Consider the following 27,538-nt stretch of genomic DNA (forward strand, 5'->3'; position numbering starts at 1 on the left):
TTTGCGCAGTTTTTAAGCAATATTACAAAAGAATAACGAGATGGACCATGGTTTTGAGGGCATGGGGAAAACGTTTAACATTTTAACAGAATAAAATGAAACGCCTGCATGGGACATTTTTACATGCAAGCTTTTCCATGTAGGAAGTTTCATAGCACACTGGGACATGGATGAAAAAGGATGAAATTGTAATGGTGAAAAAAAAAAATCACATATTTTGATAAAAGTACTTTTATTTCAATCAAATCAAGAGATTAAAACTGAGATTGTAATGAAAATGTACTGCATCAAAGAATCAAAAATGGTTTGCTTGTAAATAAATGTCCAAGCACACAAAAATAAACCATTTTTAAATGTGTTTATTTCTTACAGTAGCATAAAGATTAAAAACAGTCCATAATTACACAAAGACTGCAGTTGTGAAAGGAAAGAAAAAGCACTGAACAATAGACACTATATCAACACTAATGAGAAGTTAATGAAAGCAAACACAGTGGCACAGTGAGGATATGTACAGTCTGTTGAAGGGTTCCATCAAATGAAGAACTGGATTCAACATTGTGTGGATAATGGAGTTTGTTCTACTCAAATGGACATATCTAAATACTGTAGCCTCATTTTTAACTTCATCTCAGTTTTTTTTGCTGCCATTTTAATTATTTCTTCAAATTGAAAGGGGAATTTACCATAAGCCTTTCAAAAATGTCAAGAAAACAAAATGAAACTGCCTTCCTCACTCAACATCTATCCTGGAGGCACAATCATGTATTTGATTGTGGAAAACTTAAGTCTCACAGGCTGCATAATGTTTTTAACACTGACAACTTTGCATCCTTTAATTCTGTAAACAATTCAGCAAAAGATGATATGAAGTCCTAAAAAGGACAATAAGGATCCACAAATACCAGTAATTTAGTGCTGAGAACATTGGCAAGAGCATAAAGAGAACAAGCCAATTTCGAATTGATCTCGTCATGCAATTTGGCCACAGACAGAACATTTCAAATGGAGAGAACAGAGAAATAATGTAGTCTTTCATAAATTGTTTGAGGTTTGCCTGAATATCATTCGGCAGGCTACGATGTGGCACAAAAACAAGAAGAGAAACATCCCTCATAGCCCACTAGTACCATAGGATTACTGAATACTGTTAAGAGCAATACAAGAACTTCACGAGCCAGCATTTTTCTTAATCTAAATTTTCTGAACAATACATTTAAAAAAAATCAGGATAAGTAATTGGTTAAAAGTCTTTGGTGACCAACTGCACATCTCAATATTCTACCAATAAGATGGCAGCCCATCCTACGTGTCCGTGATATTAGAATTTCACTGTAAAACGCCTTATAATAATCCCTCAGAATAGGTCAACTAAAGCACTGTGTATTTAATATTCCCCGGTATATAACCGTCAAAAGACGATTACACTTTATTGGCAATGTATAAAAGCACGTGTGTGCCACAAGTCTAGATTTTCTAAAGGTTCAGGAGACTTTTCCGACGTGAAAGCGAATGCAGGTAGGTATAGCTCTTAAAAAATGAAGAGGGGAGAAAGTTTTCAGGTGAGAAAACTTTTCCCACCCTGATCCCGAAGGCACGGCGCTCAGCGTAGTTTAAAGTAGAACAGACTAGAGGATGAGATGGTGGCGCACAGGAGAAGCCGTGAATCATGTGTGGGTGGAGGACAGCTGGTGGGTAGACGATCCGTGCCCTATTTTAGAGCCCAGATTTGTGCGCACGCGAATGTGTCAATAAATGCTCTGTAAGAAGACTAAAGGAACAATAACATGTGTTAATGCGTCTTATAATGAGGTTAGCGGTGCTCTGGAGAGAGGATGTGTCCAGAAGCGAGGACAAGGCACCCAAGCATGTAACATATGTGCATTTGCACACTGAAATAGCTGATATGTCTACATTTTGAAAAAGAACTACTGCACCTGAAAGTCAAAACTTGGACTAGACCAAAACAGAAAGCTACGGACCCCCCAAAGGTAAATGGCGATGAGAGAGGGGAAGTAAAATATATCATATTTCAGTGCTTTTGCGTTCTCTCTGGAATGTTTTACGTGCGTTTTCACTTGCAAAATCTCTCTCGCAAAACTTTAGCATTCGCTCGCAGAACCTCTGCATCCCTTTGTGTTTGCTCACAAAGACATCAAAAGTTTTGAGCGTGAATGCAAAGTTTCTCAGAGAACGCAAGCATTGTGCAAACGTGCGCAGCATTTCTCTGGGAACGCAAACGTTCTACAAGCTAACCCAAAGTTTCTTGGAGGAAACCAAACATTTTCAAGCTAATGCAAAATGTATCGGGTCAACACACAAAATTTGCAAAAGATAACAAAAGCATTGAAATAAGTAAATGACTGAACAGCAGCAAAGGAGTGTCTACATGCTTTCAAGAAAACCTTTATCAATGAGATCCATCAATTTTACCAAGATATGTCAGCTAGTTTTAAATTGTATCGCAATACATCAGGCTTCATAAATGAAAGCTTATATTCTATTTCTCTCAATCTGATGCTTTTTGCAGTTTCTTTCCATCATTTAACACTATTTCGGTAGGTTAGATTTAAGGGAGTATGTGCTGTAGATCAACAACGAAGCGCTACTACTGTTCACAGTGCATCTCTAAAACAATCACCACAGCTGTATTAGCGTTGATTTCTAAATGTACTCCACGTATTTTGAATATATTGCTCATATGTGTTCATATTGGACTGCGTCAGTGGTTTTGAGTATCTGTCCATCCTCCTCAGACCAGAGGAACGATCAGTACTCAGATGTAATTAGCAAAAACAAAAAACGAACCAAAAAGCAAAGTTGTTCAGACTGATGCAAGCACACAGTGATAGCAAACTGTTAGCAGGATCATTTCAAACACGAACAACTAAACATAAAATATCTTATAAGACAGAGTAAAGCTTGGTTTATGCCCGGTGACGTGAGGAGTAGTGAAACGACCCGCCATTATGTCCAAGCTTTTAGTTAAGGGATAGTTCACCTAAAGATTTAAATTCTGTAATTTACTCACCCTCACGTCATTCCAAATCTGCCCAGCTTTTTCTTCTATAAAACACAAAAGAGGATGTTTTGATAAATGTCTCTGCGGCATTTTTTTTCTTTCTTCAAATTCAATGGTGCAAAACAACTTTGGACCCCATTGACTTTCACTGACAACAGTTTTTTCAAAAACATTCTTCAAAATATCTTCTTTTGTGTTTTGCAGAAGAAAGTATACCATACAGGTTTGGAACAATATGAGGGAGAGTAAATGATGACAGAATTTTCTTTTTTTGAACTGTCCCTTCAATGAATCACAGAGAACTACCAGAGTACAATGATACACTATGGTGATTGTAGGTCTCACTCATCTATCTTGCCTCGGCGTGAGCACACATAAGAGATAGGCGGGAAAGAGTTCTCGTATCATCACTATTCAACAAAAGTCATAAATATGAGTTTATTCCATTCCCAGCACATATACCTAACATGCTGTTTAGTGGTGAGATATTAGTGTTCCTTTCCAAGTCAAGTTCCTTGTCCCAGTTGAGGTAGGCTTGCAAGGAAAAGCACATTTACTAGCGTCTCCTCTCAAAACCACCACATTATGGGGGACACTGTCCAGACTCCTGACCACTCAGGACAGCACAGAATGGTAATAAGATCATGAAACTACTTCTTGATCACGTTTAACAGGCGCACTAAGTGTGTCAAGTGGATAATGGGTGGTTTTGTTTATGGTAGTCCATCAGTTGGTCCATTTCTTTGCACCTGGTGCCCAGATTCACTTTCCAGGAAACACTGAGATCTTGCCAGCCTTGGCCAGCTTGTCGATGATCTGGGCCTCGTAGTCTGCATCATGGACACCTGTTTTACGAAACTCTCCAGAATAGCGGTTCTGCTCCCAATAGTGGTGCCAGTTTCCCCGACTGTCCGCCCCAAAACCAAATACATTCACCTATAGAGTCAAGAGGCAGAAATGAATTCACAGACAATGTAAATAAAACTTAAATTTTTTGAAATTACAGATAGATTTCACATAAAAAATACCTGAAATGTCTTTCTCAAAAACAAAATTAAACATTCATATTTATATGATTTATAATATAATCTTACGTAGTTCACACTATACTGTTCAAACGATTTTTTCTTTTGTGAAAAAACAACAACTTTTATTTAGCTTGGAAGCATGGAATTGATCATAAGTGACAGTAAAGACATTTCAGTTTCACCATTACAGAAATAAATTACTAATTAAAATAAATTAAAATAGAAAACTTAGAAAAGTTTTAATAATATTTCACAACATTAGTGTATTTTTGTGAGCATAAGAGACTTCTTTCAAAAACATTATTTCATAAACTTTTCAAACGTAGTGTACACACACACACACACACACACACACACACACACACACACACACACACACACCTGTTCATATGCCCCTTGACAAAAATATCTAATAGCCAATCACATGGCAGCAACTCACTGCATTTAGGCATGTAGACATGGTCAGGATGATCTGCTGAAGTTAAAGCTGAGCATCAGGGCAACAGTAACTCAACAGAGATGGCAAAAGTACCCACTTCCCGTACTCAAGTAGAAGTACAGATTCTTGTGTTAAAAAATACTCTGGTAAAAGTAGAAGTACTGATTTAACTTCTTTACTCAAGTAAAAGTAACAAAGTACAGGCTTGGAAATTTGCTTAAAGTATAAAAGTAAAAGTAGCCTTGCGAATGACAACCATTTTTTATGCAAAGCTACCTGAACCACACAAACGCTAGAGTGCAAGCTGAGAAACTTAAGTGGATATGGAAAAAAGGTTCTTTATAAGCCATTGCCTACATTGTAAATGGATGTCTGCCAATAGGCCTAAAACATCACGCCTATATGATTATTGTGACAGACTCATCCAGGTTAATGAGATTCTGACTGAGTAGCAAGATATGAATTCAATTGTGAATTCAATTGTGATTCTGTGAGAATTCACAGATCCAGTTTCTCTTTTTGAATCTTCCACTTAACATTTAAAGGAATCTACATGTAGGCTATGTAATGATTTTTCCGTGAATGAATGCCGCCGAATCTGTCGAGTTGTCTTGTAGTGATGGGTCAAGTGCAATGTACTGTATATATTCCCATCAATTGACCGTTCGCAAAGACCGGTTTGCGAACAAACCATTCCCTTCCGTTCCCTTTACTGTTGCTATGTCTGACAAGCGACGCCACTCTCACGCCACACCATGTTCTCACGCAGTGAAAAATACATCGCGGAGCAAAAAAGACAGTGGCAAGGCGCTGACAGACAGGACAGACCAGGTTATTTTTTATATGAAACAAATTCTCACCTTTCAAATTTAGTCATTTTTTAAAGAAATTTAAACAATAAATACCGTTTTGTGGCTCTTTAATGTGTTGTGACAGATCGCTGTAGACTGAGCCTCAGTTAAAGCTGCTCGTGAACCGATCATCTCTTCCTTCTAGTTAATTTATAGCATCAAATAAACATGAATGAACATAAGAAGGAATGTTGTTTTTACGCGAAAAGACGTCGGTACACTTCCGTTTTTCAAGTTTAAATCCTCCAATGTTAATCTACTAACTCTCCTGACTGCTTTGTAGGACAAAATGGCGGATTATGATTGATCAGATCGCCTGTCGATCAAACTCCCTGCGAAGGGTTGATGAAGCGAAAAACAATAACGGTAACTCCACTGAAATTATTTGAAACTAAAGTAACGAGCCAATTTTGTAAAATGTAAGGAGTAGAAAGTACCGATATTCGTGTTAAAATGGAAGGAGTAAAAGTAAAAAGTCGGCACAAAAATAAATAGTAAAGTAAAAATATCTGAAAAATCTACTTGAGTACAGTAACGAAGTATTTGTACTTCGTTACTTCCCATCTCTGTAACTCAAATAACCACTCGTTACAACCAAGGTCTGCGCAAGAGCATCTCTGAACAGTGAACACGCAACACTTCAAACCTTGAAGCAGATGGGCTACAGCAGCAGAAGAAGATCACACTGGGTGCCAATCCTGTCAGATAAGAACAGGAAACTGAGGCTACAAATCACACAGGCTCACCAATATTGGACAATAGATGATTGGAAAAATGTTGCCTGGCCTGATGAGTCTCGAATTCTACTGCGACATTCAGATGGTAGGGGCAGAATTTGGCATAAACAACATGAAAGCATGGATCCATCCTGCCTTGTATCAACGGTTCAGGCTGCTGGTGGTGTAATGGTGAGAAGGATATTTTCTTGACCAGGGCTGGACTGGTAATCTGGCATACCGGGCAAATGCCCGGTGGGCCGACGTGCTTTTGGGCCGATACATCTCATACTTTTTTTTTTTAACGGCCCATAAAACTCGTACATCGGCGGCCCATTCGTTTTGTTTAGTTTAATTGACGGCGCTGGGTTAGTGCCGGTGTAATGCATTGGTCAAAAAAAAAGTAAGCGTTAGTTTTTTTTCCCACTGACAGACCGGCCCATGAAACGCGTAGATCAGCGGCCCATTGGTTGTTTTCTTGATTGACACTGGTCTGGCCCAATCACATCTTTAAACACCTCCCCCTCTGGGCTTTGAGTGAGCGTGCAGTGTCAAGTGTGTATCTGTCAAAATAGTCTGAGAGATGGAGAAGAAACGCAAGGAATGTGCAGAGAAATAGCGTGAAAAATAGATACAGGCCCTTCAAGCAGACGCTGTAAAATGTGTCAAGATATATATATGTTTTCTGCAGCAGCAGGACCTTCATCAGCTCCAGTGGCTGATGAGGAGGATAGTGAGGAGGATCAGGAGAGAGATGAGAAAGTGTAACGTAGAGTCCGCGGTAAGCAGAACTACTTTCAAAACACTTTGGCTATGAGTGTAGGAACCCATTACCCAGTTACAGATTATTTCCACATCTGCATAGTTGACGATTACAGCAATTTACTAGAAGTTTAATGAGACGCGTTTGTATCCATGTTTTCCGCCAAAATAAAAGCTCGATGCAATTTCCGTCAAAATAAAAGATCATGTGCTTATCTCTTTCAAGTATAGAAATTAGTACAAAACTAATTATGAAAGTTTTCTTTATTTTTCGGTGCATTATTTTTTACAATATATGGATATTAGGCTACTATCATGAGATTAATATTATAACTATTATTATGTAGTAGTGTAATATAGACAGACACTGTTACTAAAAGAGGTTTGATTTTTTTCTTTGTTATACTTGCACACTGAATATGGGTTGGAGCTTTTAATTTTGAACCCTCAAACTGCACCAGATTGATGAATTTAACATTAAAATGCAAAAAAAATTCTTAGGGGGACCATGCCCCCAAACCCCCCTAGAGGTCCACCCACCACAGTTGTACCAAAATTCCTGTGAGAAACACTGGTATTGCTATGCCAATGCAGCTTATAGCTTGTTTTTTGGATTCACCACTGTGGAGTATAGTTCGACTGTATTAATAAATTACAATTTTGTACTTATTTCATCTGTTAACTCTCACTCGTTTATACTCACTCATTACATGGCATTAGTGGTTTTAATGAATAGGAGTTGAACAAAAACATATTCAAAGGCGTGCAAAGATGGGTGGTGTTTATGATCATATGTAGTGGGCCAGTCTGGGCCAAAATGCCAGGGCCGATTTTCTGTCCCAGTCCAGCCCTGTTCTTGACTCACTTTGGGCCCCTTAGTACCAATTGAGCATTGTTTAAACGCCACAGTCTACCTGAGTATTGTTGCTGTCCATGTCCATCCCTTTATGACCACAGTGTACCCATCTTCTGATGGATACTTCCAGCTGGATAATGTGACATGCCACAAAGCTCAGATCATCTCAAACTGGTTTCTTGAGTTCTCTGAGTTCACTATACTCAAATGGCCACCGCAGTCACCAGATCTCAATCCAATAGAGCAGCTTTGGGATGTGGTGGAACCGGAGATTCACATCATGGATGTGCAGCAGAAAAATCTGCAGCAACTGTGTGATGCTCATATCAATATGGACTAAAATCTCAGAGGAATGTTTCCAGAACCTTGTTGAATCTGTGCCATGAAGAATTAAGGCAGTTCTGAAGGCAAAAGGGGGTCCAACCCGGTACTAGAAAGGTGTACCTAATAAAGTTACTGGTGAGTGTGTGTGTGTGTGTGTGTGTGTGTGTGTATCATGCCCCCCTAAGGTCTTACCTCATCACATACATGTAGAGCAAAGAACAGGACGAGCATGCCAGTGGAGGGATAGCGCCCATGATGATGTGTCCAGCGGTCATGGATGTATTTAAAGAAAGCTGGGTTGAAGATCTGAACCTACAGGTTTGATACATATGCAGATTTATAGCAGCACCGAGAAAACAGCTAAAGACTCAATGTGAGATTGATAGTGTTCTATTGTTCAGGGTCTAAAGAGTGTCTTAATTCAGAGAATATAAATCTTTGAGAGATGGGATGGGAGGATGGGGATATATTACCTTGTCTTTATCCACACGCAGAAACTGCTTCACTGGAGCGTAAGTACTAAGAGAGAGGGAGAGAGAAAGAGAGGGCGATTTGGAAAGATAAAGTTATAAGTCTTCCCACTGACATCTCTTTATCTTCATCTTCAACCTGGGAGTTGAACTGCTGCTAACTTTCTAGTGTTTTTCAGTGAAGTAGAGAATATTGTTGATAAAGTGCTACGATGTGTGGCAGTGTGTGTGCTTTGAATGTTGAATTTATGGGTACAGAACACTGCAGTGTGTTCATAGACAGAATATAATCAATGTCTCATTGGCCATGCTGCAGCTACTCCGGCATTCTACAACTAATTTCACTCAAAATGCAGGAATTGACAACCAAATTTTAATTAAATCCACATTGCGCCTGTAAACTGAACTGAAATGTCACACTCTTAAAAAAAAAAGAAAAAATATTTAAATAAGAATCCATTAAACTGTATTAAATCTTAAATTAAATTAACTCATTTATCGAAGGAATTTTTTTTGTACCATATTAAAATTACATAATATAAATAAAATGAAAAAGGAAAGAAAAAGAAGGAAATAAATAAAAGAAAGAAAAATATTGAATTAAAATGAACTAAAAAAAAAAAAAGATTTAAATAAATTCTGCAGCTATCTAGCTTTTTTCTTAATCTTTGTGTCGGTGTTATTGTGCTCACAAGCGGATCTGGCCGGTGGAGAGAGCACTTGTGATCCACAACAAGTCGAGAGTCTTGAAGGGCACCAGCACAAAGCTCACGTTGGCCGCCAGGTTTTTGGCACTCTCTGGGTACATGAAGTGGTGTGTGGTACGGCTGCCGGCATCCTCTTCGTACCCTACAGTGGGGGCCAGGTTCATCCTGGAACACACAGATCCAATTGAATTAGACCGTGAAAACCCTCTCTCTTTTTCACTGAAACAAGCCATATTACTTCGGCATTTCATTATTTTCCCCATGATAGAGTGAAATGAACAAACAGAAAGAGCATTCAGGTTGAAAAAAGCAGACAGAATGAAACCCTCGCCACTCATTGTAATTGCATAGAAAAGAGTAATAAGGACATTATTCAAAATTCTCCTTTTGTGTTCCACAGAAGAAGAAAAACATGACAGGGTGTCTGCAGAGTTGCTAAAATCAAATAAACGTAAGACTTTTTAAGACCTGCATAAATAAAATGAGTAACCATGTATCTCAGCTTATTTTAATTAAACGGGCTGCAGCACATATTCAACTTCAAAAGAGGGAAAGAGCGAGTTTAAGACATGTTTTATTCAATACTGTACATAAGTACTGAAATTGATATATCATCTCAATACATATGAATTAGAAATCAATCAATATTTTGCTGATTCTATAATGCATTTAAAAAGATTTTATGAATTTAATGTTGAAATTTTAAATGCCAGATCCAGTTTAATGTGTCACTAAAATACCCAAATAATAATAACATCAGAGAAAGTATTTTATGCATAAAGCAAGACTAAAAAATACAAAACAACAAGAATTTTGAAATGTCTAGGTTTTTAATTGCAAACATTGTCATAATACATTTAAACATTGTCATAATTCATCAACACTAGATCATAAGCAGTAACCGTAGATCATTATTGGCATAAATGAGTGATATTCATTGATTTAGAATTGCTCTAAAACTGCAAACCTGAAGAACATGCAATGGCATGACATTTTCACTATGCAGCGTTCACACATTTATTTAATTAAATCATCACCTTTGAAGTTTAATAATCACATCAGGCCCATCACATCACAGTTCATCCCCAAATTTAAGACCTTGTGATAATTAAGACATTGCTAAACCATTTAGGATATTTAAGACTTTTTATGGCCTTAAATTTGATCAAATTGATTTTAAGACATTTTAAGACTTGAGAATGAGGATGAATAAATGACACAATTTTAATTTTTGGGCAAGCTAGTCCTTTAAGAGAGACAGACTGCAAGAGACTAGCAAGATGATGGAGAAAGGGTGGATCAGACGGGAACACAGACGGGGTCGGTGTCTGTTCAGGAGACACGTCTATTGCGCCGATGGATTTCAGAGCTTTATATTTCACAGCTCATGTCCTCTCAACAAAATGCTCCGATTAGAAGGAAAAAAAAACCCTGCTACCATTTCTCATTCTCTATCTGTATCCTACATGTTTTCACTCAAATTCAGAGAACTACCTTACATCACCAGGATTTTGTAACATGTAGAATCTCTCAAGCTTGTATTCAGGCAGCAGGAAGCTTTAGATGTAATAGTTCTGGAGATTTTAATGCAAAACAACAAATGTACATGTCCGCCTGTTTCTCTCTTTATCTTCTTAAGACTCAAAGCTTGTCTCAAAGCCAGGCAGATGATTTACCAATCAAATCTCAAGTGCTTTTCTTCTTATATCATCAATCTTTAATAAATACAGGCCAAAAAAAACATGGCTTAAACTGGAAACCACAATACTCATTTAAAATGATTTATTTATTTTTTTTTTATGAAACCACAAGGAAGGTTTATTATTCTACAGCTCGGTTGTGGCGTTTAGTATTATACAGTTGGTGATATATAAAGTCACAAATAATTATACAGAAAATCCACACCAGTACGTAATATAGAAGTATATACAGAAAACGTATACATGGATGCTACAAGGATGCTAACTGTACCGTTTAATTACCATTAAAAAACCTTTCAGACAATGCAAACTTATATGAGCCAATAAACAGCAACAAACACATTCGACCGGGGAAGAAAACTCATACCATCTCTTAAACCATCTCTTAAACAGTGTCAAAATGAGAGCAGACAGCAGTTAAACAAATAAAGAGATGAGGAGACAGCTGAAGAAATAGATGGATTCGGAGGAGGACGGGATTAATTTAAGACTTCACTGAAATAGCACCTCAATTTATACCTCCGTCTCTTTCAGCCTCTCCGTCTCTCTGATCTCTACTAAACATACACTGTTCTGTCTCCCGAAGGCCATTATTTTACTCTTTTCTTTAAGCAGCAATACGCACAATCTGCCCTTTTCCATTTTCATTCGACTGAAACCTGAAATTGCAAATGTCAATCCACCATATCTGGCTGTGATCAGTGTCCCAGAAAACAGGACTATTGTTGCATACTAAAACTAAGGTGAACACTCCTGATTCAAAAACATTGCTATAAGCTATAAAATAAATAAAACTATAAATATATTGATACGGATAAAGATATAGATGTGGCTTTCTTTCATCAAAGGTCTTGCTCTAGCAATGTTCTGCTGGTTCCTCATTTTATTCCTTAAAGGTTATGTAATTGTTTTTAATGTTTAATGCCAGAGGCGAGCTAAACAGATGACGACAGCGCTGTGACGTCAAAGTCATTAGTAAACATTGCAAGATGGCTATGGATGAACACCAGTTGTTTGAAATGGCTTTGGCCGCTAGAATGAACGAGTTAGACTTGGCTTTTTATCTAAAAGAGGAACAGAAGACGGCACTCGAATCGTTCCTTTGCAAGAAGGACGTTTTTGCTGTTTTGCTGACCGGATACGGCAAGAGTCTAATCTACCAGTTAGCTCCGCTGGTAGCTAAGCGTATGGGGCTTGTTGTGATTGGTCGTAGTGTTATCCAATTGCGTGCAGTGAGATTTTCAAATGCATGCTTGGTGTCACCCCTCGAGCTGGGCAATTTTCATTAGTCGATGCCAGACCATTAATCTTTCAGATCTATTTCCAGGCTATCCTAGGCTGAAATTGGGCTGAAATTCAACCTATGTTCTAAATTTGCAAAGGAACTATTGTATTGATCAACCAATAGAAGATGATGGGGGTGTTAAGGAAACCCATTTGAAAAAAAAACTTATTTTTGCTAGAAGTAGAGAAATTACATATTTCACCTATAATTATTAAACAAACAAAAAAACTAAACTGAAAGATAATAGTATTAAAAAAAAAAACTTTTTAATATTTAGTTTCAAAACCCAATCATAATCTTGAATATGTACTTAGATTCCATTTCTAAAGACTGTTTTCTTTCCCTACTTCTTTTCCCAGAGGCATTTCAAGACTCACCTCATGATGAAGTCGTGGTCATCAATCACTGGACCGTAACCTGCCCCGCGGAGGTTTCCTGAATTCCCCACCACGGCACAGCGCAGACAGCGGGCAGGGTCCCACGAACCGTACGGGGAACGGCCTGGAATGACCTGGAACAGCCTCTGTAGGACTTGCTGGATGTTGTGGGGTTTGAATTGAGGCTGCAACATCTGTACAGGGCCCAGAGGGAAGAGAAGGGAGGGAGGGAGGAAGAAAGGAAGAAAGAAAGAAAGAAACTGACATAAGGCTGGGCAGTTATCTTTTAACTTCAAACCATCTGCACACCTGCCTGTGCACACATGCATACTAAAATAAACATCCAGGCAGCCAATTAGCCACTGTGCCAATAAAGCCCTCTGCGGTGAGGAATGAATACATTTAAAAAACACATTCAAGACCAGACCTAAAATCTTTTCTTTTGTATTTTACTGACATCCCTTTATTCTCTGTTTTCTTTCCTTTGCTTCTCCTCCTCACTGTCCCCAGTTGGTCAGGTCTCTATTGTAGCTAATAATTCTTGGCAGATGTTCTCTGGGTACACCCATCTACATGATGGAAGCCATTGTGTTTAATATGAGACTCGGTCACCAACAGATTTTTTAACTGTATTTTTGATCAAATAAATCCATCCTTGGTGAGCTATAAAGACTTTTTTCAAAAACATTTTACAAAATCTTACCACCCCCCCCAAATTTTGACCAGTAGTGTATATATTCATTTAAGATACAGTATATGTGCATCTTTAAATGTATAGCAGATTTAGGCAAAAATCTGAATTTAAATTCCTGACACCCTCAGGATGAACTGCAATTTGAATTGGAATAAAAGGAAGAGGAATTTAATTAATTGCAATTCAAAAACTTTGACTAATTTCATTAGTCCAACAAAAGCTTCATGACTAAACAAATTACACAATTCATTTTGAGTAATTATGCCCTCTGATTAGACATTTTCTAAAGTTCAGTAAATCCAAAAATTCCAATATTGCCAAAACAATTAAAAGTCCCCCTGTAGTCAATAATTTTATCTCTTAAAACTCATCTTTGATCACCAAAATTACATATTTAAATGTTTTTTCCTTAATGCCTTAAAATAGCTTGAATGGCTTTAGTATATGTGGTTCTATGAATATGCAAATTAACCCCGCCTCCACTCACTCACACCAGCTCAGAGATCCACTCGTTGAACGATCACATGTTGACGTGATTGTGTAGTTTGTGACGTCAGAAACACCAGCGATTTCAAACCGCGTTTTTGTCTTTGGTTCATTGCAGTTTAAAAGAGAAAATACTCAGCAATGGTGCTGACTTATGAATTTGCACATTGTTTGTCTTAAAGCATATTAAAAAACCACATACACACACATATAAACAACATTAAAAGCTTGATTTTCACCACTGGGGGACTTTAGCCGTTTTTTTATTTATTATTATTACCAGTAAGCAAACACCTAGAACAGCATTGTGACAGCATGTTTTTGAAGTGCAAAATTCTGTAGTTTCCATAAGTGCAGGCATTTTCCCAACCCTGATCCCCAAATCTTTCTGCTTCTTTTGCTTAATGCAGTCCTCTACCCTCCCTGCTTTTAATTTACTCAGCGCAAGTATTACAGACTAACATTTTTCAGCTGACACACTTTTTTCAGACATTTCTCATGTTCTCTTGGCTTCGTGTCGCTTAAACATGATGCATAAGCACAACTGCAGACCGCTAAACATCTCTCACTAAAAGGAAAGAAGCACAGTAAAATAGGTCTCTTTTAATTAAGGACAGTGGGAGTTTTGCAGACTGTTTTGCAGCCATTTCATTTTGTTTTTACCATTTAGTTATTGCATGAGGTCAAAAGCATTTCACGAAATCGAACCACAACAAAGTCTAACCACGTCAAGGGAATGGATTCCTAATATAAAAGCTGCAACTGAGTAAGATCACTTACCACCCACCAGTAGTACACGTCTGAAGGCAGCTGGATGTTGTCCCGAATCCACACAGGCGAGATGTCCGGGTCGTAGTTCTCGTCGAACCAGTCGGAAACGCCTGGGTCGCCCACGCACCGAGAGCAGGCACATGTCTTTTGCTGAGTGCTCTCAGCTGGGATCACTCGGTGGGAACCAGCATAGCTGGGAACTAGCTTAACCCTGCGCGACTCTTCCCATCCCGGGGGTTCAAAGTAAGGCAGGCCGGCTCCTCCTCTCAGGGAGAAGGAGAAGAAGAGCGAGGTGAGGAACAGGAGGGCCAGGGATCCCAAGACCACGCAGACGCGCAGGGAGCATCGCATGCCCCCGCGTTCTCCTGCCGCCACAGCTCCAACGGGCGCCCAGGGCCTCAGCTCACCCGTCCTCGGAGTTCGTGCCCATGTGGCCCATCCCCATCCCCAACCCAAGCCCAAGCGTCCCTCTCGCTGCGGAGGCACAGACGGCATGCGCCCGCCCCACTGCCATGAACCGGCCCCTGCCACCGTGCCCAACCTGGACTCAGTACTACTTGGCGTACTGAGCGACACAAGCTCTAAACCCAAAAGTGTGTGAATCTCACAAAACTGTTCGCCTATGAACTACCACTGCTGATCTGCCGTCTGTCTGTCTTCTCTTTCAACGTGTCACCGCTGCCGTGGAGCCTTTTACTGCTCTTTATTTTCGATCTCTTCCCCCTATGGGATCTCCTCCAGCTCTCTCTTTCACGCTTCTGAACTGTCACGGTTCAAACAAACACCAGTCTTTCGCCTCTAAAAAATCAGTCTGCTTGTAGGCGTGTGTGTGATCTGCTCTATTCTCCTTGCAGTGACAGTTGGAAGAATAGCCCTCTCTGCGGTTTTGACATCTCAGTGCCAGACAAGCTAGGCTGTCATCCGTGTCTGTTCCATTACAGTCCTCTATGAGTCCAAATTTGTCACTGTAATTTGGTTTGACCGCGTCCTTACGCTCTGTCTACCGAGCCACCGTGCTGAACTTCACAGCCAGAGGAGGAAAAGGGTGGAGTTTTCTCACAGACTTGTAATGAAGTTCTTTTGTAGACATCTTGAATAGCTTTATATTATACAACACTCTAAACTCTTTCCGTCTCATTCATTTCGTTGTAGTCGCGTATCCTGCTAATTATTTTAAGTGCAGAGACATGCCGCCTCATTTGTCTTGATCATTGGTCTTTAAGATGTCTTCAATGAAACAGATTCAACTTTGAGCTTTCAATTCGCAACTGTCTGGAAAACAGCAGTGGGGTTTGAACATTCCAGTCTAACTGAGCGCTTTAGGACATTCTACATCATAGTTTGATAGGTTGAGCACTTTGACTCTCTCCAGGTCAGTGGATGATAAAAATGAACCAAATAAAAAAAAAAATGGGGTAAAAGATGGCAACAAAGACGATTAAAAGAATCTAATGGCTCAAGAACAAAAAAGGGATTTGAGAGCCAAGGAGCTGGATTATAGAAAAAGGCAAACAACAAAATGCCATCACTCCATCAGATTTTCTTCTAACACTGCAGTTGTCTAGCAGCTAGAGGAGTACGTGATCAGTCGAGTGCGTGCGAACGTGTGTTGCGTCGCAGGACTCGCCTGCCAATTTCACGATGACAGCTCTTAACGGAATTGGTGAGGTGGAGAACTCGGATTTCAACAAGGCAATGTGCCCTGACCTGCTGTTGTACTGTAATCTCCAAATCTATAATCTCTGGGATGGCGCTGGCCCACCTGTGTGATCTCTCTTTGCCAGTTTGCTGCCGAGAAAACCCGTCAGTCGGAGAGGGTGCAGTGCATCAGAATCATAGAGGAATCCAGATGCTGTTGTCTTCAGCTGCTCTTCTTGATTTAGGGCGACCTTCCAAACTACAGGGTAACAGACAGACGGAGAAGTGCAGAATTATGTAGTGCATATCAAGACGGGGATGGAATTCATAATGTTATTATTTTAAGCTGTGTAGATTTTTTTTTTTTAGTTGCACAAATTCTAAGACAGATTTTCATATTCAAACTTTCAGAAAACTGCCAAAAAATAGCAGATTACTGGCAAGCAAAAGTTTAAATATATATATTTCACACAGTTACATGCCAAAATGTGTTTTGCTCCAGAGACATTTTTCTGCATTTAATACAAATTACAACAACATGACTGAAATGTACACAGAAAAATAAAGCAGTGTTTTGAAAAACATATAATGTATGATATGGTTTTTCAACATTCCACAAATGTTTCTACAAATGTACAGGGGGTTCTAAAGTCTGAGACACACTGAAAGGATTTTGAAAAACGTAAAACTAGTGAAAAAGTTATGGCAAAATTAATATGAAAATTTTCTGCACTATTCCTAAGGTCACCAACAATTTCTGTCGATATGAACTCCTTTATATAAAAAACAAAACAAATGTAATTGAATTACAAGATTAGATCAAGAGCTGCTGTCAATGCTACAAACCAAATATTAAGAATACTAAGAAATTCTGCCATTCTCAATTCATTTTAATTTTTCAATCCAACGGCAGTCAAATTTAACCCTGATAAAATAATTTGCAAATAAAAATAGTGTATCAAATTAGAAAACAATACAAAATAAATGAATTTTCACAAGTGGTCTCAGATTTTTGCTGCCACTATGAGAAAAAAAGAAAAGCATGGTAATATATGCATTACCTGTCATAATGCACCAAAAGTTGCAGCTCAGAAATCCTTATGGTTTCTGCCTTCAACTCAGATTTTATTTTTCCAATCCTTCTTTTCCCCCCTCTTGTTCACTGACTCTTCATTTTCATCATATTCACTGATATCTGTCCCTCACACAAATTTTGTGAAGACACCACAGTTGAAGTGTTTCTATCTTTGGGGCTCTCTTGTGACCACTGATTTATGTTGAATATTCTCTGTAGAGCATCCGCTGAGCTAAATTACCAGAGCTGAATATGTGGAGCACAGGCATGGGCATGGACTTCACTGCTCTCACAAAATAACACCAACCAATTTGTGCATGTTTAAACATTAATTTAAATGCATGTTTGTAAGAACAGTTTTGACAATAAAAGCAATGCAGGATAATATATTTACACACATCAGTTTGATGCCAACAGTTCAATCGTGGATTTAGAAGAATATATTGAGATAGCATATCAAACAAACAGGTGGCTCGTGCTGTTTTCACTGTGGCTGCAGATTAAATCACGTGCTTGTGATTGCATGCGTGGGTGAGCCGCTAGAGATCACATAATGCTCTCCCTTTCACTCCAATTAGAAAAATGAATTTCAGATTCCATTTTCTACGGCAGAGGTAAATGCCTACTTCTTTGATTGAGACGTTGTCAACCTTAAACGCGCTACTTCTTTTTAGACGCCCACATTATGAAGAGAGAAACAGAACGAGGCTGCAGTGCATGCACAGTCAACAACAGCAATTCAGGTTTTTCTCTTCTGCTGGTGCAACGGGAGCGCGATCAGGTTTGACGTTCTGAAAAGCATGAACTCGCCCAAGTTTCGACTTTTATGTGGGCTCCCAAACTTTTTGTTCCATTTACTTTTTCGATTTCGAACTCCTTTAGTTTATGTAGCCAACAACGTAATCGTTTGTCGTCAGTAAGTGGATGAGTGTGTGCGATTAATATTCGACTTAAAATAATTCGGTCAGTAGGCCTTATGTTCTGAGGGATTAATATTCGACTTTTAAAAAATAATTTGGTCAGTAGTCAGTAGTAGTTCAGAGGGGCAGTTGGTTGCGGTTCGAGTTACTTTTAGTTTTAAACTAAACAAATTAGGCTACTAACGATATTTAGAGTATAGAAACAGCGAAAGAGGGTGCATGCACAGTCATTTAACGCTGCTATAGCAATTCCAGTTTAATAATGTTTATTTCTGCTACACCCTTCATGCTGCTGTTGATTACTTGCCAGTAATCAGGTTATGAGACGGGAGCGCGATCAGGTTTGACGTTCTGAAAGGCGTGAACGTGCCCAAACTTTTACTTTTATGTGGGATTACGCAAACTTTTTGTTCCATTTATTTTTGATTTCGAAATTCGAACTGTCTATGTACAAATAATAAGCTAAAATAAAAAATTAGTCGTCAGTGAGTAGATGTGTGTAGTGCGCGGTTATTTAATGGCATTCGACTTATTAAAGGGGTGGTTGATTATGATTTCACTTTTTTAACTTTAGTTAGTGTGCAATGCTGCTGTTTGAGCATAAACAACATCTGCAAAGCTACAATGCTCAAAGTTCAAAGCAAAGGGAGATATTTGATTTTAAAGAAATTGCTTTTTACATTCCTCCAGGGGGTTAGTGACGTCACCAACCCTAGAATTTACATAAACCCCGCCCCCTGAACACGATTTATAGATTATCAAGACAGAATATGCTAATCAATGACTATAAGATAACTACACATAAGCTACATAAATTCATCAACTAACCATTAAGAAATGTCCTGTTGCATTCTACATGTTGTCACTTCTTCTTGAGTCTCTCCATCATTGTCTGAATCCGATTTGAACATAAAAGGCTAAAAGTGTTTGAAATTTTCAGTGCATGTCTGTGTGAGTGCAAGCTGTTGAAGCTCCGCCCCCTGTGCCAGGAGCAGCAGCTCATTTGCATTTAAAGGTGCATTTTGCTCACCCTCAAAAAGTGACCATTTTAACATGCTATTTAAAAATATCTGTGGGGTATTTTGAGCTAAAACTTCACAGACACACTCTGGGGACATCAAAGACTTATTTTACATCTTGTGAAAAGGGCATTATACCACCTCTTTAAAAATAATTCTGTCAGTAATGTTCTGGGGCAGTGGTTTGGTTTGTGTTAGTTTTAAAGTAAACAAATTACTATTTTTTAAAATATAGTTTGGATGTGTACATTTATCAAAACATGACAAATAATCAGTACTCGTGGTTTGATGGCCAGTGAAAACTTTTAACAAACTGTAGGCTAACTTTTATTAAACTTTTGTGGTTACTGAAAATTTTATTGAAAAAGAATCATAATTAATAATAGTTAGTTAATGATAATAATTTATTATTTCATTTTTCTATATTCATTTCAATTTCTATACATGCCGTTTCAGAACCAATGTAAAAAAGTTTTATGACCAGCAAATAAGTGTGATGCACTGTCTAAAAAAAAAAGTATGGAAATCAGTACACCATATAGAATGTAAAATCTCAAATGAAAGGCAAAATCCTCTTAAAGCACAATTATGCTCCCTGTCTATTCAATTCATGCTTCATTTTCTCACCAAGCATCGCATCCTCTACAGTCTACCCCCATCCAATATCTCAAAATGACAGTCTTCTCATTTATAAAGCCATCAGCACACATTGCTTGCTAGACTCACAACAAACAGGCAGTTGAGATATGGAACCATTATTTTTCTCTTTTGGTCAGCACATCTAAACATGAACTGCTACAGATATTGCTTTCACAGTTGTGCTCAACATATTAACACTCATTCTTGACTCGACACATATACATATGACACATGCTTGTAATACGTTCTCAAGGATCAATTCAGGCAGAGAACACGAATATCAATTTTTCCATTTCTTCCTCCTTCAAACTCTGACACAGGTATTACACACAAAACATCCACTGACCTTAGCTTACCCTTTCTTTCCCTCTCTCTTTTGTTGTTCAGTCGCTTTTAGTGGGTCTTGACCAATGTGCCTGATCAGCAAGGGTGAGCCGAGCACTGTAGAGTGGGTGTCTGAGTTGCCTTGGCAACGAAACCTCACAGCTGGCTGCAATGGAAATGTAATTGAAAGCGAAGAGCAGACATTCACATACTGGGTGGGCTTGCATTCTCTCCGACTCGCATGCTGGACAGGTTGTTCTCAAATATTCAACAGTCAATGCTCCAACTTTGCGCTATTATCAGATTGGATGGAAGCAGGGAGGGAAAAACGATGCCTGTGTCCAGTGACTCTAGGGTTAACATACTGTCAAAACGTGCACTCTCTCTTGGCTGAGGATTAATCTAATCATAAAATAGTAATTTTCAGCGGCTTGGCCCTAAGGCTTAATCTAATTTCATGTTTAATGGATTAAACCCTTTTAAAGATGGATACATTATTGCTTGTTAGACCTCTCTTGGGAAAAAAGTATGATTATCGTGCCTTTTTTTTTTCATTTAAAAATGTAGACTAAATTTCTGATTTAGCTATTTCAATCAACATTTTCTTCCAAGGTGATCTGGTGTCAGTGGAATGTGTTTTCAGAAGCCTTTGTTCAATGATTCTTTGTTCAGTCGACATTTTGAAACTCTATAACTGTGCGAGGAATAGCATTTAATTCTTGGGAATGTGGCCTAATAATAAATGGGGCATCATGCTGTTAGTGCCATTGCACGTTATCAGTCACAAAGACATTCTTCAGATAAATAATCCAAAACTGAGGTCATGATATAATTTACAGAGTTCACATACTTAACTTAGTCATCGAAGATGTGTTGTAAAATGAAACTTTTTTTTTTTTACAAGGCTATAGTCATAGTTTGCATCACAGTCACACTAATCACAAAAAACTATAACCTTTCACATCAAGCCCTTAAACCAACTAAATGATGGAAAAACAAGTAAAAAATGCCTACATCTCTAATCAAATTCAAGTCTCAATTTCATTTTATGTAGCCTTCAGCTTCAGTCATGTTTATTTCCCATTCTGCCTCTCGGAAAATACTGGCTCTCATTTTTATTTCTTTTTCAGTTTCGTCTTATTTTATACTCTCTCAAGGGAAAATTAATTTAGCCTTGTGCACTAAACATGAAAGTAGAACTAGATATAACCTTAGGTGCTATTTTGACTCATCTGAACAAGTTTCTGCCTGATTAACTTAATGTCACAATTATCTTGGGCATAGATAAAAAGCCTTAAGCTCTCATCTAAAAAACATCCTTCCGCACCAAATTTATAATAATCTAACATAAACAAAAACATTCCATCTCTTTTGACAGACGTTAAATATCACTTGCAAACACTTTCTTTCTTTTAACTCTGAGACTATATTTCATATACATGCTAAATGGGTCATTACCCTGAGGAGGCACTGGATCAGTTATCAGTATACAAGCTAAGCAATCCGTACTCATGAATTGTGTTTGTGCCCGAGAGCAAGTTAACACGCCCTCTTGAGTCACATTCTCCTGGAGCTACTGTTGACCCTTCATCATGCCTTTCTACATCTATCCACAGGGGATGCCAACACCAGTCAGGTCCTCCGCGTCCAGCTCACAGAAGCTGGTCTATTATGATCAACCATGATAAGCCACAGACACACTGCTGTAGAAAACAGTCCTCACGGATCTCAAAGGCCTGGGTAGAATACTGAAGTTTTCAATCTAAATCAGAGCATAAAACATCTCAAAGAAGCAGCAAACAGACCATAGAATTATTATTATATATTTAATAACATTGATTTTGGACAATTACAGTGTCCAGTCTACTCTCTTTTGCCTGCGCCTCCCTAAAACTTGTAATCTTTTGGAGTGTTAAAATCATGCAGTTATTGCAAGCAGTTACGATATGTACATTTGCAATATATCATGCATTTTCAAATGATGCACTTTGAAATCATCCCTAAAAAAAGCAGACATATGGATACAATATGTGGTCAACCTGACCTACCCCCTCCTTACTGACCTTGTCTCCGTTGCTCTTTCACATCTTCTCACTGTTCCCCTGTGGCATATTCATGAATTATCCATGCATCTGCGGCTGTACCTATCTACTGATCTATCTACAGTATCTCTTTCTATTTGGCAAGTACAGAAAAAGATGCTCTTTCAGCCTGTGGCCCTTTCTATGTCATCCCTCTCCATTCTCATTCTTTCAATTTAACAATGTTTTTAATCCCTTTCTCTGTATGACAAAGTGTTTCTTCTCCTGAGTTCAGAAATGTCTCTCTCTCCCTCACTCATCCAGTACAGATCCTCTCAGGCCACCTAGACTGGCGCCAGATGCCAAGGCCTGTCGCAGAGCCCATCGATTTTGAGGAAAACCAGGGGCAGCGCTGGCTCCGGAGCACCACAGCAGAAGCCATCATTGCTGGCACAGTTAACCCTTATCTGACTACCTCACTGAATGTTGCTCACATATTGTGAGTCATAAAAAAAGTGCTGCAATGAGCGATTATAAGATTGTGTGCCAATTATACTTTCCCTTAATCTGTCAATTAGATGTCAACAACTCATCATATTTAAACTCAACTCAGCCTGGCTATTTGCTTTCCAGACTGATATACATGACGAGCTCCAAAATTAAAATAAATCCCAGATCTATTTTGTTAACGCTTCATTTGGATTAATTTACAATTAGTAAATGAGGTAAGCTACAGTTGTGTGTGCTTGTTCAGTGTCACACAATCTAATCAATCTAATGTTTTTAAATAGAGAAAGGTGAGAATGTCATGTTACCTTCCAGTCTAGGTTGAACTCAGAGGACATTTCTATAGAATCTTGTTTCTGCCACGAAAAAAAGAAGCTTTGATCTTACATTTCTTTTTTCTTGCAATTGCGAGTTTATATCTCACAATTCAGACTTTACAACTTGCAATTCCGAGTTTATGTCTCACAAGTCTGAGAAAAAAAGTCATAATTGGGAGTTATCATTTTGAATTGTGAATTATAAAATGGGAACTGCAAGAGAAACTTGGAATTGTGAGAAATAAAGTCAGAATTGTGAAATATAAGCGCAAATGTGAGAGTCAAAACTGCTAGATAAAAAGTCGCAATTATCTTTTTTTTTATTTACTGTGGCAGAAAAAAGCGTCCGTATCTTTGGGACTGTTGCTCTGTGTAAAAACCATTACATTTTCAGTGATCTGACATGATGAGCATCTGAAAGAAAACTATTCCATCTGTTTGGGTTTGGGAGCAGGTCTCCCAGGGAAAGAGAAACCATGCATGTACGAACACTCGCAGATATACAGATATACACACAACTCTTGTCTTCAGCAGCAGGTGCCCTATTTGTTATTTTCTGTACAATCCACGTGGTCTCCAAATCAAGAAGCAAACATAACTGTAAATGTTGAGTTGAGCTATTTAAAGGGTTAGTTCACCCAAAAATGAACAATCTGTCAGTAATTACTCACCCTCATGTTGTTCCAACCCCGTAAGACTTTCGTTCATCTTCGGAACACAAATGCAAGGTAATTGATATCTGCCAGCCCAGAAAAGTTAGTAAAGACATTGTTAAAATAGTCCAAGTGACTACAGTGGCTCAACCATAAGTTTACCAAGCGATGAGAATACTTTTTGTGTACAAAAAAAACCCTAAAACTGTTACACTACATGAACTCACTCAGAGGCCCACACAGAAGAAAATAAATAGTTGATTTTTTTGCGCACAAAAAGTATTCTCGTCGCTTGATAAACTTAAGGTTGAGCCACTGTAGTCACTTGGACTATTTTAACGATGTCTTTACTAACTTTTCTGGGCCGTCAAGTTTCGATCCCATAGAAGCCTATGGAGGAGTGAGCCAGCTCTCAGATTTAATCAAAAATATCTTAATTTGTGTTCCGAAGATGAACGAAAGTCTTACGGGGTTGGAACAACATGAGGGAGAGTAATTACTGACAGAATTTTCATTTTTGGGTGAACTAACCCTTTAAGTTGATATAGCTGGATTTAAGGTGTTGTCACAGCTCTCTGAATTAACCAATTTGAGCCCATGATAGAAAAAGGTTTCCTATAGAGTAACCTATTTAAAAGCTCTCATATGTGACTCGTTGACAGCGTTCTCGCTCTGTACACAGTGTTAACCTAGTTAAGGCTAAGTCAGCAGGACTTTTGCTGGCTCCTAAAATTCCCCAGGTACTATGTTAGCCTAGTTACAGAAGATGATGAACATCTGTCATATGGAACAGTTGCTCAAACAAGACAAGTTTCCAGTCTATCACAACACACAAAGTCCTTTTTTTAATCCACTCTTGTACACCACACTGTGAAAAATGATGTCAGTAAGTCATGACAACATATGTTTTTACATTATTTTAACCCATCAAAATAAGTTAAGCAATTTTTAACTTTTTTGATAAGTTATACAAAATTAAATTGATTTTTAAGTTGAAATGACTTGTACATCTAAGTTGATTGAACTTAAAAATTTAAGGCAGCACGTTTTTGAAAACGATACCGTTATCATCTGTGTAAACTAGAAAAAACGTGAATTTGTGAAAACGGTCACATCATGTGCATGTGTATTACGTGTACAGTCTATAGGCGTGTCGTCTTTCTTTAAAAAGTGACTTCGCCAACTACTGGCCTGGCAGCATAACACGTTTCTTTATCGTTTTCACAGATCCATGTGAACGAGGATCATTTTTTCAACATTGTCATCTGCACACGAAAAAATTTAAACTTTTACATTTTTTGTACATCGTTGTTGTGTCACTCAATGAAACGATCTTTAATAAACTAAACGATCACTCAGGAAAACGACAGGACAAGTCTTACCACACTTAAACTGGCTGGCAGACAGGCAAACCAAAACACAATGACAATAAAACAGAACTACAGAACATAACCATTACACACATCAGGTGATTAAAATATTCAATGCTATGATTTATTCATTATGGTTTCAGCACTGAGTCACTGTGCATACCGTCACAGAAGATTTAATAAGAAATTGATGATCCTCCATTAAGCCTTGGGAAACATTACACTGGATGTCTACAACTCGTCATGCTAAACTGAGCCGGGCCATTTGCTTTCTGGACTGCATATGCATGGTGAGCTACAAAACAGATTTATTTTTGAGTGCATGTGTCCATGACACTGTAAAAAACAACAGAAATATTGGTAACATTTTACCATAAGGTTTGTCATACATTTGATAACAATAGTTAACCACATTAGTTAACATGAAATAACAACGACCAATACTTCTACAACATTTATTAATGTCAACATTTACTAATACATGTTTGAGGTCAAAAGTTGTTTATTAACTAACATTAACAAAGGTTAATAAATGCTGTAAGAATATAGTTCATGTTAATGAACTAATGCATGAACTGTTAACAAATGAGACCTTATCATAAAGGGTTACCAAATAAATGTTCTTAGCTGTATTATTATTATTATTTTGAAGATTATCAGTGTTTTACAAGACGATTCCATTTGAGTTTTTCTACTTCAAAATGTCACGTTAATTCAATGTGTTGTTTCTTTGTAATTATTTGCAAAATTACCTAGCAATTTCTTGAGTGAAAATTATTTTTAAATAAATCCTATACACCATTTTTCAGTATGCAATGCATGATATTTCTTCAAAAAAACCTCTAGGCTTAAAGAGAGCCCTATCACCATAGTCACGCAATTAACCCAAACAGCAACTGTCCTCAAATTCTGTCACTGAAAAGGGACCAATTAGCAAAGGGCAAACTGAATGTCATGATATAATCAGATATTAATTAAAAGTGTTGCAGCAAAGCCTGTGTTTAGATATTGAGATATTGTGTGATATAGAAGTTAAAGCACCATAAAATGGGCTTAATGGCCACTCATCTGAAACATCATGATCTGCCAAAATTCTTATCGTTTCTTATCTGTCTACATATATTTCAAATACTAGTAAAAAACGAACCTTAATCAGTTAAGACCAATACTTGAGTATAACTTGGTAATTTAGGTTATATGTTATGCAACTCGGTATGGTCAGAACAGATTTTTTTACAGAAAAATAAACAAATTTAAAAAACATTACATTTCTTCAAAATCTCTCTCTCTCTCTCTCTCTCTCTCTCTATATATATATATATATATTAAAACAGCAATGTTAAGCAAATCTAGTTTAAAAACAACTAATAACTACCAATTTATATGTGATAATTGCAAAATGCACAGTTCTTTGGGGATAAGGGCATGGAAAAATGCTGGTCAGCTCAAATCTATGAAAATCTTTAAAGCACAGAGTTTATTAATGCACAAGTGATGTTGAAACTCTGATACAGCCATGTATCGGATGGCTAAAGTGATTCTACTAAAAAAATGGAAGGAAATCTTACACTTTTACCATAAGTTTCCCTGAAAAAAGAAAATGGATGTTAATAGATCTTTAATAAATGTTTGTTGTCTTTCTGGACAACGTACTGCTTATTTGATTTCACTTTATTGAGTTTACATTCACATTTATGGAGTTCAGTTGTGTCTACTTTGAACAAACTGCATAAGCACGAGACAAAGACTTGATTAGGTCACCCTGTCACATCAACCCCAAGAAAATCCTTTACTACCCTTCTTTCTTTCCTGTATCTAAGCAACGCTGGCAGATCGGTAAGGGTGGGTTTAGAGTGGAATGAGACCCTCACATAAATGAGATGGGTTCGGACACAAAGGGGCAAGCCACGGGTCCCTCTTGAGTGCTCTAAGCATGATGCGGGCCATGGACCACTAGCTACTCAATCTGGGACTATCTGCTTTAAAAATAAAAAAGGAGGGATGAGACATTAATGGACTGAAAACCACATAAGCATTGACCACAACAGGTTATCTCACACAATGTACACAAATCAAAAATGTTATGATGCTCATGCTTTCCTTACCTTGCAATGCCTCTTAAGATGCATAACCTTTCATCATGATGTATTCTTAAATCTGGGGCAGTTTTTGGATATAAAGACACCCACTTCTCCTCCTCTCTAGAACGTAAATTTCTGCTGACTGTTGTAGATGTTGCACTAAATGAAGAGCATTCAGCTTCCATCTGATTGTTCACATGGATTCTTTGTCGGTAGTTGTTGCAGCGTCCACATAATATGCTGATGCAGATGTGCACAAAATGTCCTGCTGTGCGTTATTTTAGCGTCTCTAAGCCCTTGGATAATGTGCAACAATGTAATTCTCACAACGTTGCGTGCAGTCCGTGTGTTGCCCCCCCCCCCCCTCAACAAGACACCCTTACCCCACATTCTCCAATCGCCTTTTACAGTCTACTGGGATATGTAGTTCTTTAAATGATTTATCACAAAACTGCGAACCTTTACTTTGCTCGTGCAGTTACTCAA

The 27,538-nt window shown here is 38.1% G+C and overlaps 1 protein-coding gene across 3 annotated transcripts; it reads right to left on the minus strand.

Moving 5' to 3' along the window:
* Nucleotides 1-343: 343 nt before the first annotated feature.
* st3gal2 (ST3 beta-galactoside alpha-2,3-sialyltransferase 2) lies at nucleotides 344-27,430 on the minus strand. Of its 3 annotated transcripts, none has more exons than XM_084124431.1 (8): nucleotides 27,077-27,416; nucleotides 20,126-20,269; nucleotides 14,498-16,385; nucleotides 12,538-12,731; nucleotides 9,161-9,340; nucleotides 8,472-8,517; nucleotides 8,191-8,310; nucleotides 344-3,958 (listed from the first exon to the last, which is right to left on the minus strand). In XM_084124431.1, exons 3-8 carry the CDS (start codon nucleotides 14,981-14,983, stop codon nucleotides 3,785-3,787), a joined length of 1,200 nt encoding a protein of 399 aa, XP_083980557.1. In that variant the 5' UTR covers nucleotides 14,984-16,385; nucleotides 20,126-20,269; nucleotides 27,077-27,416; the 3' UTR covers nucleotides 344-3,784. The 3 variants fall into 3 exon arrangements, with proteins under 3 accessions (XP_083980557.1, XP_083980556.1, XP_083980558.1); XM_084124430.1 differs by having other exon boundaries at nucleotides 20,136-20,269; nucleotides 27,077-27,414; XM_084124432.1 differs by lacking the exon at nucleotides 20,126-20,269 and having other exon boundaries at nucleotides 27,077-27,430.
* Between the last annotated feature and the right edge of the window lie 108 nt (nucleotides 27,431-27,538).

Source organism: Abramis brama (genome assembly GCF_963993115.1).
Source record: "Abramis brama genome assembly, chromosome: 9".
NCBI classification, from domain to species: Eukaryota; Metazoa; Chordata; class Actinopteri; order Cypriniformes; family Leuciscidae; genus Abramis; species Abramis brama.